Source organism: Acinonyx jubatus, chromosome X (genome assembly GCF_027475565.1).
Source record: "Acinonyx jubatus isolate Ajub_Pintada_27869175 chromosome X, VMU_Ajub_asm_v1.0, whole genome shotgun sequence".
Lineage (NCBI taxonomy): Eukaryota > Metazoa > Chordata > Mammalia > Carnivora > Felidae > Acinonyx > Acinonyx jubatus.
Window position 1 is genome coordinate 40491135 of NC_069389.1, and position 15553 is coordinate 40506687.

The 15553-nt window shown below is 58.6% G+C and overlaps 1 protein-coding gene across 6 annotated transcripts in view; it reads left to right on the forward strand.

Moving 5' to 3' along the window:
• Positions 1–15553, forward strand: part of RBM10 (RNA binding motif protein 10) — a 30218-nt gene that overhangs the window by 13163 nt on the left and 1502 nt on the right. For 2 of the 6 annotated variants that reach the window (XM_027053947.2, XM_027053950.2), the window contains exons 3-19: positions 1841–2024; positions 3476–3706; positions 5579–5648; positions 7585–7658; positions 9034–9120; positions 11171–11231; positions 11374–11550; positions 11937–12097; positions 12282–12379; positions 12466–12553; positions 13171–13357; positions 13470–13609; positions 13710–13827; positions 13926–14017; positions 14102–14266; positions 15227–15376; positions 15480–15545. In XM_027053947.2, coding sequence (XP_026909748.1) covers positions 1841–2024; positions 3476–3706; positions 5579–5648; positions 7585–7658; positions 9034–9120; positions 11171–11231; positions 11374–11550; positions 11937–12097; positions 12282–12379; positions 12466–12553; positions 13171–13357; positions 13470–13609; positions 13710–13827; positions 13926–14017; positions 14102–14266; positions 15227–15376; positions 15480–15545 — 2149 coding nt within the window. The remainder of the gene's footprint in view (positions 1–1840; positions 2025–3475; positions 3707–5578; positions 5649–7584; positions 7659–9033; positions 9121–11170; positions 11232–11373; positions 11551–11936; positions 12098–12281; positions 12380–12465; positions 12554–13170; positions 13358–13469; positions 13610–13709; positions 13828–13925; positions 14018–14101; positions 14267–15226; positions 15377–15479; positions 15546–15553) is intronic. The other 4 variants (XM_027053949.2, XM_027053948.2, XM_027053951.2 and 1 more) reach the window with 4 other exon arrangements.

Here is a 15553-nt window from a genome sequence, read left to right on the forward strand (position 1 = left end):
GGGAGGGAGGCACAGAATCCGAAGCAGGCTCCAGGATATGAGCTGTCAGCACAGAGCCTGATGCAGGGCTCGAACTCACAACTGTGAGATCATGACCTGAGCTGAAGTCATACGCTTAACCAACTGAGCCACCCGGGTGCCCTGGGATCTTCCCGTTTCTAAATGGTGGCTCCTCGAATACAGGCAATGTATTTATTTCTGCATATTACTTTTGTACCCAGCATTCTTACTGATTTATTGTTTATAATCATTTTTCAGTCGATTCTCTTAGGCTTTGTAGGCATATCCCTATATCATTTATAAATAATGGTAATCTTACCTTTCTTTTCCAGCTTTTAACCATTTTTCTTTATTCTCTTATTTGGTTCAGTTAGTATTTTAAAATGGTGTTCATAGTGGTGTTGATAACGGGCATTCTTTTTTTAAAAAATTTTTTATGTTTATTTTTGAAGAAGAAAGAGTGTGATTGGGGAGAGGCAGAGAGAGAGAGACAGAGAGAGAGAGAGACAGAATCTGAAGCAGGCTTCAGACTCTGAGCTGTCAGCACAGAGCCTGATAGTGGGGCTCGAACTCATGAGCTGTGAGATCATGACCTGAGCCAAAGTCGGACACTCAACCGACTGAGCCACCCAGTCGCCCCTGATAAAGGACATTCTAAAACTGTTGTTCCTGACTAGGATTGGGACCTGCTAGCAGTAGTCTATGGTCATGTCTGTTTTTTCTTTTTTTATTTCAACGTTTATTTATTTTTGAGAGATAGATAGAATGCGAATGGGGGAGGAGCAGAGAGAGAGGGAGACACAGAATCCGAAGCAGGATTCAGGCTCTGAACTGTCAGCCCGAACCCATGAACTGTGAGATCATGACCTGAGCCGAAGTCAGTCGCTTAACCGACAGAGCCACCCAGGCGCCCTGTTTTTTCTTGTTTTAGGTGAACCTGTATTGGTTGCTTTTAGAACATTTTTTAAATCATTATTTTATCAAACAATTATTGGACACCCACTAAGTACCAGGTACTAAGCTAAGCTTTGGGAAATAGGGCAGGGGACCCTCTAGGTGTTGTCCCCTCTCTCCCAGAACATGGTCTAGTACTTCTTTAAATCATCAAAGAAATGCACATGAGGGATGCCTGGCAGGCTCAGGTGGTGGAGCACACGATGCTTGATCTTAGGGTTGTAAGTTCAAGCCCCACGGTGGATATAGAGATTACTTAAAAATAAGATCTTTTTAAAAAAAAAAAGGCACATGAAATCAACTTTGAGATAATTATTTTATAGTAATCGCAGTAGAAGAAATTTCAACAAAACAGCTGCCAGTGCTAACGGGGTGACCGTGAAACAGAGGGGCAGGGTAGCACGGTGCAACATGGGGCAGAGGAAGAGAGGTCAGTAGAGACCTTGCCCCACATACCCTGCAGACCTTGCGGGATCTGGGTGAGCATTTTGTTGTTTTATCTTCCAAATAAGAGGGAGCCACTGAAGGGAGTACAGTGGATGGATGGGCTTGATTGGCTTTGCTTTTGGAACACTTGCTTATCTTTGGGGTGTAGAGAATGAGCTGGGAGAGGCCTGGTGGAGGTGAGACTGGCCCCAGGGCTACACCCGAAGGCCCTGTGAAGGAAGCCGGGCAGGGGCTGGGGGAGGTGGCCAAGGGAAGCGGAAGCGGATTGGGTTTGAGAGGTGGGAGCCAGCTCCCCTTGCTGTGGAGTCAGGATTTCGGGACCCCTGTCGGGATTGGGATCTAAGAGTCTAGAGCGAGTGAGTGGGTGGGAGCCCCCCTCACCTCTTGCACCTTCCCAAGAGGACTGCCCTCTAATTCCTCCCTATCCTTCTTCCCTCAGAGGTGGTCGTGGGGATAGGACTGGCCGCTACGGAGCCACTGACCGTTCGCAGGACGATGGGGGGGAGAGCCGCAGCCGAGACCACGACTACCGGGACATGGACTACCGCTCATATCCCCGCGAGTACGGTAGCCAGGAGGGCAAGCACGACTATGACGACTCGTCCGAGGAGCAGAGTGCAGAGGTGAGCACCGGGGCGGACAGGCGCCTGCAGGGCCTCTGGTTGTAGCACCACGTGCAGCTAGCTCTTGGCTCCCATACCTTCAGACTGTGCTCAGTGGCTTTGTCTCACCTGGAGGGTCTGTCCCTGCTCCCCTCTCTGAGGGCTTCTCTCCCAAGTTGGGTCTCCCTGACTTCCACATGCTTGGCTCTATACTTCTGAGGGCCCCTGGCCATCACCTCTCTCCCTTCTTCCCTGTTGTTCAGTTGGGTCCACGGTTCACTGCAAGCCCTTTACCGCCTGCTCCCAGCCAGTTTGGGGCCCTTGAACAGCCTCTTGCATGGGATCCAGCATCTGGGGTTGGGAGGGCCATGGGGAAACTGGATATCACCAAAGAGAGCAGCCCTGGGAGGCCCAACCGTGGGCAGTCCCAGGGGCAGCAGAGCCCCTGCACAAAAGGAAAAGACCCTCTGGGGCCTCTCCTTTGAGCTCAGGGGGTAGCCAGTTCCACGTTGGGTAGTTAGCCCTAGCCTGAGGAGGGGAGGCGTGATGTTCACCGTCTGAGGAGAAGCAACAGACTTGCCTTAGGGGAACCCCACTTTGAGAGGATAGTCCGTCCGGGCCCAGGTCCAAGCAAGCAGGCAGGTCTCCTATGTAGCAGGGTGGGAAGGGTACTATTGCAAGTCAGTCCTGGAGGACAGAGTGTGAGCCACCGGCTGCCTTCTGGGAGAGTCCAGTGCAAAGAACTCTGCTGGGCAGCCAGGTTTCCCCAGTGGCAGCTGTGATATGTGCCTGGATGTCTCTGGGGCACCAGGGGGCCGTGGGTAGCCCCTGTGGGAAGAGTGGGAGTGGAGCGCCGAGTTATCTGGTCTCCCTGAGGGCAGAAGGGGTATGGACCCTGGCCTGGCCTGCTTAGTCCTGGAAGGATGGCTTGGGCGACACCCAAGAATTTAGTGACCACACCATGTTAGGAGGGAGCCTGGTGGTGATAGAAGACTGGCCAGACAGAGGATCGGGCCTGGGGGCAGGGCTGTGGCCCTCACACCTTTGCCAGCCCCTGCTGACCGGCTCTGGATGAGATATCAAGGAACAGTTGAGCACATACTGGCTGAGCTGCAAGGGAGGAAGAGGGGGAAACAGAGGGCAGGATTTAGTGTGCTGACCCTAGACCCAAGGAGGTTTAAGCGGTATCTGGTCACCTGTCTGTGGGAGTTCCTCCCCCACAGCAGGACTGCCACCAGCCTCTCCCCACTCCCCACCAAGGCAGCCCCCAACAGGCATCCTGGGGACAGTGTCCCACCCCAGAAGGGTTGCAGTCCAGGGCTTACCCATTTTGCTTGCCCTGAGCCTTTAGCCGGAGCCCGCCCACCCCTGGCTTTCAGAGCCTGCCTGCCTCAGAGAGCCAGCGGCCAGCCCCTAGGCCCACCCCAGACTGACTGCCCGTCTGGTGTCTCTCGTCTTATTCTGTTGGCCAGGATTCCTACGAGGCCTCCCCGGGCTCCGAGACTCAGCGTAGGCGGCGGCGGCGGCACAGGCACAGCCCCACCGGCCCGCCAGGCTTCCCCCGAGACGGCGACTATCGGGACCAGGACTATCGGACCGAGCAAGGGGAGGAGGAGGAGGAGGATGAGGAGGAGGAGGAGGAGGAGAAGGCCAGTAACATCGTCATGCTGAGGATGCTGCCACAGGCAGCCACTGAGGATGACGTACGTGCCCCCCCCTCGTGGCCCTGGGCAGGTGGCAGGGCAGGAGGCCAGGCTGGGTCTCCTCCAGGGCCCTCAGCTTCTCCCTCACCCCGAACTCAGCACCTTTTATCCCTTCTCTCCCCCAGCACTGATCCGTCCTCTGGGCAGGCCCTTGTCCTCTCCTGGTCTGGAAGGGAGGAGTGTCGGATAGGCTGGCTTGGCCAAGGGGCTGCCGCAGTGGGGTGTGGGAGGGAACAGAGCATTCCTCCTGAACATTCCACTGCTCATCCGTCCGTTCTGCATGTGTTGACTGAGGGCCAGATGCTCCCCAGGCCCAGAGCCAGGTATTCCTGGTGGCAGAGATGATGTAGGGCCCGGCAGTCCTGGGGATGGGGAGGGTCCCCATGGGGTTTTCTGAGGTTTTATTCACGTTCTCTCCCCATGCCCTCACCCGCGCCCTTGTCGGCAGCGTCAGATCTCCGTGGCCTGGCCACAGACCCCTATGTTCTCTGATGTCCTTTGCTGCTACTGGCAGCCTCCCTGCTCAGTTCTCTCACATTTCCTTCCCTGTTCCTCCCTTTGCTTCTGTTTCCTTCTCATACAGACTTTCCCTAACGAGCCCCAGTATAACCCCAGAGGGCCACTAGAATAGCCTCCTCATTAGCCTCCCCGATTCTCCTCTCTGACCCCGCCGAATTCTCTGCTCAGCTCCCCTTCGAAATCTACCGGCTGCCCATTTTGTCAAAGAGAAAATCCCACGTGTGTATTCGGGAGCCTCTCCAGTCTGGCCCAGCCACGCTGCTCAGGGTCAGACAGTAGCTCCGTGCTGACATGTGTTGGGGATTTATCACAGGGCGGGCCACATGCCAGGTCTCATGTAATCCTCACAGCCACCCTGCGGGGAAGGCACTCTGTGTGTTTCCATCCTACCGATGAGGAAGCCAGGCCCCTAGCAGTGAAACAGCTTGTTCCAGGTCCCTCAGCCCGTGAGTGGCAGAGTGGACTTGGGGTCTGGACCTGGGCAGCTGGATTCCAGAGGCCACATTCTTGCTGTTTCCAGAGCCCTCCCTGAACGTTCGCTGTCCTCATGATCGTGTGTGTGTGTGTGTGTGTGTGTGTGTGTGTGTGTGTGTGTGAGAGAGAGAGAGACAGAGACAGAGACAGAGAGAGACAGAGCGCACGCAAGAGTGAGAGCGCTTCTTTCTTTTTCACCTGATGAGGAAACTGAGGCCCAGAGGTAGTAAGATTGCCACCCGAGAATGCCTGGCACGTGCTCCCAGGCTTCTGCGAGAGGCACCACTGGCCTAGAGACCCTGCCTCACCTGGCCCAAACCCCAAATTGCCTCTACAGCTTCCCTCTGGCTTCATCCAGGAAGCTTTGCACACCCTGTGAGCACACCTTTTTGTCTCTGCCCAGGGTACCGATCTGCCCACGGCCTAGGGCGCATGGCTGGGCTCTGCCCAGACCCAGTCCCTCCCATTTTGGTATTTGCTTCCTGGGTGTCTTGGTGTGAGCCGGAGGGCGGTCCCAGAGCTGCGTCCCAGCTCTCCTCCCCACAGCTGCACCAAGCCTGTTATCAGACCAGCCCCTTGGGCCATTCTTGAGCTGCGGGCTCCGCTTGGCTTGCTCTCTCATTGCTCTCGCCTCTGAGGGTCTTCCGTGCTGCCGTGCCCCACCTCGTACCATGTACCATGCCCCCTTCGTTTCCCTCATTCTCTGCAAGTCTGGGGCCGAGCGCCGAGACCGGGTACTGGTATGGGGCCGGGGCCACGGCACCTCGGGGAAGAGCCCCGAGAGAGCGAGGGGAGGCCGTGCATGCACATCACTCACGGGCAGCCCCTCAGGGGCCCCCCGTGTGCTGAGCCTGCCCCAATCCGTATCTCCCCGTACAGATCCGGGGCCAGCTGCAGTCCCACGGAGTGCAAGCGCGGGAGGTCCGGCTGATGCGGAACAAATCCTCAGGTGAGCTTTTGTTCCCAGTGCCTCCCCTTCTGCTGGCCAGCCTCAGCCTCCAGTCTCCCTCCTGCTTCTGTCTTCTCCCTCACCCTCCCTGCCCTGCCTTCCCTCCACGGCTGGGCATGGGCAGCTTGGGGTGCCCTCTCTTCTTCTCTTCCCCTCGACCCACCCTCCTCACAGCTCCGGGGCTGTTGGGGAGGGGGTGCAGCGCTGAGCTGAGTGCTCCCCGGGGGCAGGGCCAGGGCCAGGCTCCGGGGAACCTCCTCTTTGGGATTCTGAGTATCTGAGGTGGTAACACCCCCATATACTCCCTTCCCTCTCCCTTCTTCTCCTTCCCCTCCCTTCAATCCCCCTCACGTTTTTCTGGTAACAGCCTGTGACCAGAAAGTAGGTCTGACACGGCCCCACCCTCGTGTCCCAAGAGAGGGGAGGCAGGGGATGGCTCTTCTCCCAGGGTGCATCCCAAGGAGCAGCCAGGATTCCTGGCCTTGCTTCTTCCCTCCCTCCCTCCCTCCCTCTTGCAGGCTGCTTGGAGCTGGCCTGAGATTAGCAGGGTGGTGGGGGGGGAGTTGTCTCTGCAGGACCTCTGGCCCAGGCTTCCCAAGGCAGGCACAGTGGGGCTTCACTGCCTGGGCTTCTCTCTCCATCTCTCAATCTCTCTCCTCCCCACACCTCCATATCTATCTATCTTTCTTTCTCTCTCTCTCCCCCTCTCCCCCCTTCTCTCTCTCTTTCCCCTTCTCTCTCTCTCTCCCCCTTTCTCTCTTTCTCTTTTCCTCTCTCTCTCCTTCCCTCTCTCTCTCCCCTTATTTCTCTTCTTCTCTCTCTCTCTCCCCCTCTCTCTCCCTCTCTCTCCCTCTTCCCCCCTCCGTCCCTCCCTACCTCACCCCAAATCATACCATTTCATCCTCCTGTGCATCCTAATAGTCACTCTTTTGGAGATCAAGCATGCCCCCCCCCCAAACCCGCCACATCTAAGCCCTCCCTGTGTGTACACCTCCAAAGGAGGAGCTGTTTTCCTGTGGCCTCAAGCCCTGGATCCCTTTCCTAGCCCTGGCCAGGCCTGGAGTCTCTCGGTAGCATGTAGGTCTTGCTCTGCTTCACCTCAGCCACGCCACACACTGACAGGGTTCTGGTTTCTCTCTCCATAGGCGGTGTCCTAGGTGTGGCCCCCTCTGTAGCCCTGGGCGCTTCTCCCAGGCCCTCACTGATTCTTTAAGGGCCGCCAGGCCAATCCTGGCCCCCATTCTCCTGCTGTCTCGGAGGACTTGCACTGTGGGTGGCCATAATCTTCCTAGCTTGGCCCTGAGTGAGGCTCCCTGGTGAGGCCCACATCCCCTTACTGTGCTGAGGCTGAGGTGACATCATATCCCCAACTCCCCCTGGTTCCTGATGGGCCTGGAGCCTTCCTAGCCTCACCGAGCAGCCTGGCCCAGGTTCTCTTTTGTTTCTTTGATGAAGCACTTGTTACAGGACCCCTCCTGGGTGCCCCAGCCTTGTGCTGGGCCCCGCCCTTCAGGTGTTTATTCTGGCCCATGTGGAGCCAACAGCCTGCCCATCTGCCCTCCTTCCTTCTCAGGAGACAGACCTCTACGTGTACCCTTTCCCTCCTAGCTCCTTCTCTCTGTCTCTGTCACTCCAGGCAGGCCTGCCTGAGCTCCTCTCTCTTTCTTCCCAGTTGGCGTGTGTGTTATCTCCTCTCCCCCTCCTTCCCCACTTCCCCCCCCATTCCTCTTTCCTGCCCCTCCCGGCCTTCTGCCTTGCCTCCCACTCCCTGGTCTTTCTCTCTCTGATTACTTCTCTCTCTCCCTTTCTTCTTTTTCTCTCCCCCCTTCCCTCTCTGCCCCCCTGGTCCTCTCCCCTCGGGTCCCACCCCCGGGAACGCCGTGTGTCCAAAGCTGTTGACTAACCCACTGCGTCTGTATCTGAATGCTGTCTCCAGGTCAGAGCCGGGGCTTCGCCTTCGTCGAGTTTAGTCACTTGCAGGACGCTACACGATGGATGGAAGCCAATCAGGTTGCTTTGCCGCACTTGAACCCCCCCCCAAACAAATACTACTTTGTAATCGAGCGCTCCCCATCGCCTGATTCTTATGGACACAGTTCCCTGCCCTGTGGCCCTGTGTCCCATCCCCCCTCCCCGCCCCCTCTCTCTCTCTCCCCCTTCCTGACCCTCACTATCTCCTCTTCCCATCAAGAACCCACACTCACCGCTGGCCCCTTCCTACCAGACGCTATTAGCTCTGCCCCTCCACTTCCCAGCCGAGCTTTTGGAGAAAGGGCTGCTGGGGGCGGGGGGAGGTTCTTCCATCGAGGCTCCCAGTCCCCGGGGACCACCCTGCTCAGGGGTTAGGCAGAGCCAGGACTTCGTTCCACTCTAAGGCGCCACTGGAAGCCTAGCCACTGGGGGACTTAGCTGTTGGCACACTAACTGGCAAGTCCCGTTTGGCCAGCTCTCTCCCTGCATGTGAGTTCGGCCTTTTGATTTCGGTGTGAGCGGCCAGCACTGCTCTGTTGATCTAAAGTAGCAGTCAGTTGTGATAGAACTCACTTCAGGTGCCCCGGCCCACCCCCTGCACCTAACCCCTCCACGGAAGTCACCGCTTGCCCCATTCTGCTGCTGGCAGACCTGCCCTCTCAGCAGAGAGTCCTGGTCTAGGGAAGGGAAGGGAGCCTGCTCCCCTGCCTGGCACGGTCTCCCCACCCAGCAGCTTTGGGACCTTCAGAGACCCAAGGACCTGCTCTGCTCACCCACCCAGAGCCCGGCTCACTGGTGTGGGGCACTGAAGGAAAGCCTCAGGGGAGGAAGGGGCAGAAGAGGTGGAAGCAGGGCTCAGCAGGGCGGCCCTGGGGCCATCTCTGCCCTAATGCTGTGGGCCCAGGACCCAGCCAGCCCCGGGAAGACAGCCTCACAGCAGGAACTTCCATCTCTTAAATATGGCTCTTTCTTTTTCCCCTTCTCCAGCACTAGCGCGCGTGCGCTCTCTCTCTCTCTTTCTCTCCCCTCCTCTCCCTCCCCTCCCTGTCCCCCTCATCCCGAGTGTAGCCTGTGTAGTGCTGGCCCTGGGTGTGGCCTGGCAGCATCAGGGTCGAGTGGGGGGTTTTCCCCCACTGTCCGGCAGGCGTCGGTCAGCCGAGCACTGTGTGCCTGGTGGCGTGTGTTCACGTGTGCGTGCGCGTGCCCGGAAAGGCAGCAAACAGCTGCGCCCGAGGGCTGTGGCGCTCTCCCTCCCTCCTTCCCTTCCTTCTTCCCTCGTCCGTTCTCCGACCTCCCTCCGTTCCCTGTCCCTCATCCATCCAGCTGAAGGGCTCGCTCACTCTCTTCTCCTGTGCTGAAACGGTGCGTGGGGCACTGCTGCCCGGGCCTCACTGTGCTCTGCTTTTTCCCGCAGCACTCCCTCAACATCCTGGGCCAGAAGGTGTCCATGCACTACAGCGACCCCAAGCCCAAGATCAATGAGGACTGGCTGTGTAATAAGGTACAGGGGCGGTGGGCAGCAGTTGCCATGGATAGAGACGGCGGCGGCGGCGGCGGCAGCGTCTGTCTCCCTGGGGCCTCTGGGGGTGGCATAGGCGTCGAGGACTGGCTGAGCTCAAGTAGCCACCGTTCCTCGCCGTCTACCCACCCACCCACCCGCCCGCCTGTGCTTACTGGGCTCTCATTGGCGCCAGGCTCTGCCCTCACGTAGTACGGTGGTGGCTGAAGTCCCAGTGGGCTTTCAGCAAATACTTACGTAAGGGACCAACTAGTGACAGTGGAGGCACAATGCGGTGTGTCAGAATGTGGACCTCTGAGCCAGACTGGCTGGAATTAGACCCTCTCGGATCCTCCTTGATGTCTGCCTCGCTCTCCTCCTTTCTAAAATGTGAATAGCGATGACACCTCTCCCCAGAGGTGGTTGGGAGGATTCCAGTGTGGCGATGAGAGGGTGACACTTGGAATGACACCTGGCCCATGGTTAGCACCCTTTAATGTTTGCCCATACCCCCCCAAAAGAAAGCACAGGGCATGGTGAGAGCCTGAGTCAGGTGACCCGACCTTGATGGCCCCTCCGACAAGGCCATGTCCACCAGAGGCCTAGGGTAGAAGCTGTGGGGTCTTGGAGTTGTATTCCCTACGAGGAAGCTGAGGCTCAAAGGGGTGCCACCGTGGGTGAGCCTCTCCTGATCACAGGGGCCCCGGACGCCACCCTGGGTTCAGGTCTCCCCTGGGGCCAGCCTCACAAGCAGCCCCGAGGCGGCCCGAGACCCCATAGCCAGCCGGTGGTCCTGAGAGCTGGCAGACGCCCCGACTTGCTCCCCGAGAAGAACTCTGCCTACTAGGGGAGTGGCACCGTTGGTTTAAAAAGAAAGTGTTATCAGAAGGCAGGGTGTCCGATGTCTCTGCAGAGGTAGAGACGAAGTGACAGTGGCACTGTGTCTCTCCTGTATTTTCAGAGACTCCTCAAAAGCAGGGAACTCCCTCCTTTCCCCTCCTCTATTCCCCACATCCTCTTGGTCACCAGGTCCTGTCACTTCCATCACAGAAATGCCCTCCCTTGCAATTCCCACCACCCAGACCAGTTGTCACACGCTCTGTCCCACTGTGGACCCCTCTTTTGCTGTTCTGGCCTTGCCTCTTTCTCTCACCCTCTCATCTGTAACATTCCTCAAAACCACCTCTAACCACATCCTTCCTTCTCTGCTTAGGACCTCGCCAACTCTGAACTTAAGTGTGACCACCCTCTATAATCTAACTTCACCTGCCCTCTCGGCTTTTGTCTGGCCTCACCTTCCTACACCAGCTACAGAAAATCTCTTGTTCCCTTCGCTAGCCATAGCTTCCCAGCAAAACCAAAGCAAACTTCTGGGCCTCCCAGATCAAACATCCCTGCCAACTGTCCCCAGCTAAGTGAGCCATACCCCTCTTGGCCTCTTCCCCTCCGTGGGTCCCCACAGACTAACCTGACTCCCTGTGCTACATCTGCCCCCTGCTGTGAGGCCTCGAGGATGACAGAGGCCACGCCCTGGCATACAGGGCAGAGCCTGGCGTGGGACCAGTGCGCACTACGTGACCATGGAACAGAGAGAGATTTGGTAGAAGTTGGGGGTTTCTGGAGGCTGGGATGGCCAAGGCTGGTTTCTCAAGAGAATCAACCCAATTCTTGAGATAAACGAGGGATGGGAGTCTGACGAGAGTGGCCACTGGCTTTTAGGGGTGAAGACACTGAAGGTCTCTAACAGGGAAGCAAGTTTCAGGAAGAGGAACCTGCTAAAGGGACGAGGAGGGGGTGGCACTTGTAACGGGTGGGGGGATTGATTCCCGAGCTGAGGGGATGGCCCTGAGGACAGACTTGAGACTGTGTGAAGGGAAGATCCACAGACTGAGAATGACAGCTGGAGCCCCCTTCCACCCCTGACCCTGGGACCTTCCTTCCTGGAGCATCGTGGGGTTCCCTGAGGTGGGGGGAGGGGTGGTCTCTGGATCCAAGTTTAGAGGGTACAGTGGAGAGCCCCACCTGCTCTGACGGCCTGGCCTGTGCCTCACAGTGTGGCGTCCAGAACTTCAAACGCCGTGAGAAGTGCTTCAAATGTGGTGTGCCCAAGTCAGGTGAGGCCCTCCTACCTCCCCACCTCCCTGGGACTTTGGTGGGAGAGGGGAGGAGGGGGAGGGGCCGGTGTCCTGGGAGGAGGGTGGCCAGCCTTGGAGCCTCCTTCTTCGTCACCAGCTTGTCTTGTGCCATCCCTGACAGAGGCGGAGCAGAAGCTGCCCCTGGGCGCAAGGCTGGATCAGCAGACGCTGCCTCTGGGTGGACGGGAGCTAAGCCAGGGCCTGCTCCCCCTGCCTCAGCCCTACCAGGCCCAGGGAGTGCTGGCCTCCCAAGCCCTGTCACAGGGCTCGGAGCCAAGCTCAGAGAACGCCAATGACAGTGAGTCAGTTGTTCCTTCCTTTCTCCCTGCCCTAGGGTGTCTGTCTGGGCTAGACTCTCCAAGCGCAGAGAGATGGCGGTGACCAGGACTTAGCCCTCCCAGGGTCTCTCTGCTTGGTGGGGGGACACACATGTGATGTAGGGAGAGCAGGAGAGGAGCGTTGCCCGACTCGACTTTGGGGGTGTGTTGAGAAGGTTCTCAGCAGGTAAGTGACTGAGCTGGGACTTGGACTGACAAGCAGAGTTTATCCAGGAGGAAGAGGTGAGAGGAAGCAGCAGGTGCAAAGACATGGAAGCCAGAGAAGAGGGACAGTGGGGAGCCACCAGAGGGTAGGGCTGGAGCAGGGTGTCAGGGGTGCCCCCTAACGCTGGGCCCCTTCCCACAGCCATCATTTTGCGCAACCTGAACCCACACAGCACCATGGACTCCATCCTGGGGGCCCTGGCACCTTATGCGGTGCTGTCCTCCTCCAATGTACGCGTCATCAAGGACAAGCAGACCCAACTGAATCGCGGCTTCGCCTTCATCCAGCTCTCCACCATCGTGGTGAGGGCGGCACAGGGGGGGGCCGGGCGGCCAGGGTCCCGGCCCCCGGGGCGGGGAGGAGGGACCCCGAGCCCAGCCCCCCCCCTCCCCCCGCCGCGGCTCCAAGCCTGGAAATGGGGCAGTGGAGCCGGGGACCTCCCCGGGCCTGACCCTTCTGCCTCCGCCTACCCCCTCCTCCCCCCAGGAAGCAGCCCAGCTACTGCAGATCCTACAGGCCCTGCACCCACCGCTCACCATCGACGGCAAGACCATCAACGTTGAGTTCGCCAAGGGTTCTAAGAGGTCAGGGTTCCACCTGTGTCCTTTCCTAGCTGGCCCCCTGGGCTGGGGCCTCGCGTCTCACTCCCAGTCTCTGACATCCTCTCCAGGGACATGGCCTCCAATGAAGGCAGCCGCATCAATGCTGCCTCTGTGGCCAGCACTGCCATTGCTGCGGCCCAGTGGGCCATCTCACAGGTACTCAGAGACTCCCCTCTGCCCCAGCATCCCCATACCGGGGCCACCTCGACCCTTCCGTGCCCTCTCTGCACAGCCTGGAGGGCTGGCTTGCTGTTTTGGCTTTCCGTGGACCCCAGACCCTGTCACAGTGGCTGCCGTGGGCTTTGGGCGCCTCGCTGCAGCTCCCTCCCCAGTCACCTCCTCCCAGGCTTTCAACTTCAACACCATTACAGCTGCTTTTCGCTTCTGTTTGGTGGTTATTTTATCGTCCTGAATTGTTTCAACTTCTTTAATGAAACGGAGTTTATAAGTGGCTGAAAGAAAATTGGGAGAGGAGAGTAAAGAAGGGGAGGACGGTGTCTTCCTTGATCTGATACCCAGCACACGAACCACGCCACACACGTACCAGTGTCAGCTGTGGGAGCACTTTGGCACAAGTCTTCGTTCTTTTCTTGTTTTTGCCGCTGTCCTGCCCTGCTGTGGCCGGGTGGCCCTCACACTTCACTTGTCTGAGGCCTGCATGCTTTCTGTCGGCAGACCGGCACAAGCCTCACCTGTGGGCAGATGCTTCTTAGCAGGTTCCCCTCCCCCTGCGCCCCTTCCTCTGCTAATGAGCCCCTCCCACTGCCCCTCAGGCCTCCCAGGGTGGGGAGGGTGCCTGGGCCACCCCCGAGGAGCCACCGGTCGACTACAGCTACTACCAACAGGATGAGGGCTATGGCGGCAGCCAGGGCACAGAGTCCTCCCTCTATGCCCATGGCTACCTCAAGGGCACCAAGGGCCCCGGCATCACTGGAACCAAAGGGGACCCAGCTGGAGCAGGTGAGCCCCAGCATCTCTCCCTGAGCCCGTGGTGGGGGTCAACGGGCATGGGGTCCTGGGCCCCACCACTAACAGGTATTCTCCCCCCCTCCCTCCCTGGCCCTCTTTACAGGTCCTGAGGCCTCCCTGGAGCCTGGGACAGACTCTGTGTCACTGCAGGCTTTCTCCCGTGCCCAGCCTGGTGCCGCACCTGGCATCTACCAGCAATCAGCCGAGGCGAGCGGCAGCCAGGGCACCGCTGCCAACAGCCAGGTGAGAGAGCCCAGGGGGTGCTGGGGGACAGGCAGGGTTCCTGGGGGGGCGGGCACTGGCAGACACTGAGCCCTGTTCCCCTGTCTGGCCCCGTGACCAGTCATACACCATCATGTCACCCGCTGTGCTCAAATCTGAGCTCCAGAGCCCTACCCATCCCAGCTCTGCCCTGCCACCAGCCACCAGCCCCACTGCCCAGGAGTCCTACAACCAGTACCGTGAGTAGCCACGCAAGGCCCGTGGGTGGGAGGGCGGGGGGAGTTCCTTAGCAAAGCACAGAAGAGCGTGACACCCCTTCTCCCCTCCCCTCCCCCAGCTGTTCCGGACGTGTCTACTTACCAGTACGACGAGACCTCTGGCTACTACTATGACCCCCAGACTGGCCTCTACTATGACCCCAACTCCCAGGTGATAGGGTGGCCCAGGGAGTGGGTAGGGTCTGTAGTTCTCCTTAAGGTCTTCCCTCATGCCTTTGCATTGCCCCTCCCCCAGTATTATTACAACGCTCAGAGCCAGCAGTACCTGTACTGGGACGGGGAGAGACGGACCTACGTCCCTGCGCTGGAACAGTCAGCCGACGGGCATAAGGAGACGGGGGCCCCCTCGAAAGAGGGTAAAGAAAAGAAGGAGAAGCACAAGACCAAGACAGCCCAACAGGTGAACACTGGGGGTTCAGCAGTCACTGGCTGGCTGTGTGATGTCTTCTGATGAAGAACGTGCTTCTATCCTCTTTAACCTTCCACTACCAAGGGCGGAGGGCAGATGTGTGCATGGTGGCAGTGATTGTGCTTAAGAGAGACCAGGCTCCTGGCCCAGTTCTGCTCTTTGATGCGTGACTGACCTCAAGCTGGGGCAGTCTCCTCAGTATGTGGTAGGGCCACCCACCTCCCTGCGTGGCCAGTGCCATCCATCCAAGCGAGCCCAGTCAGCCTTCTGTCCCCCAGTGGGAACCCTCAGGTTGCCTGCATGCCTGAAGCCAGGTTAACCCTGCCTGTGGAAACGAACGGGCAGGCAGACCTCCTTTGGGCCCAGAACCCCACTCGTGAGTATGTGTCCGGTTGTCCGTCCCAGAGAACTTCTCATGGGCCCCTCAGGGTGCGGGTGGGAAAGCGGCCACAGCAGCGTTTGGTGGGCGTGGGCAGTTGGAGGGAACGTCAGCGTCTGCCTGGGGAAGAAGAGTGTGACAGTCTGGGTGTAGCGCTCAGTGCCGAACCAAGTGCTGAGTAAGAACTAAGTGTTCCCTTGACTACCTGGTAAATGCTAAAAGTCATGTTGTGCCTGGGGTGGGGGGAGCAGAATGTGGAGTGTGGCAGAGTATCACGGGTGTGTGTTAAAATCCTACCCGGAGAAAGCCATTTTGTGCAGTGTGGAATGGTAAGACGATATGAAAGCCCACAGAGAGCGGAATCGTGTGAGTGCCTGTCAGGAGAATGGGGGACACGGCCCAAGAGGGCTTGATGGGGGCCACCGGTGATAGAATGACGACAAGGGGGGACCGTCACGGCCGTTTCCTCACCTCTTGCTTGAGGCTGCGGGGTGGGAAGGGGCAGTGGACGGAGTTGGCGGTTACAGCAGTCGGAGGGGCCCCGAGAGCCTCACCCCCACCCTTCCCCCTAGATTGCCAAGGACATGGAACGCTGGGCCCGCAGCCTCAACAAACAAAAAGAAAACTTCAAAAACAGCTTCCAGCCCATCAGCTCCCTGCGAGACGATGAAAGGCGGGAATCAGCTACCGCAGACGCTGGCTATGCCATCCTCGAGAAGAAAGTGTGTTGTGGCCGCCCCTCCACTACCCACTCCCCGCCCCAAGTCTTGTCATTTCAACAGTCCCTCTGTGGAGTCCCTGAATCTGTGTGTCCGTCTTCCCCAGGGAGCACTAGCTGAAAGACAGCACACCAGCATGGACCTCCCGAAACTGGCCAGCGATGACCGCCCAGTGAGTGG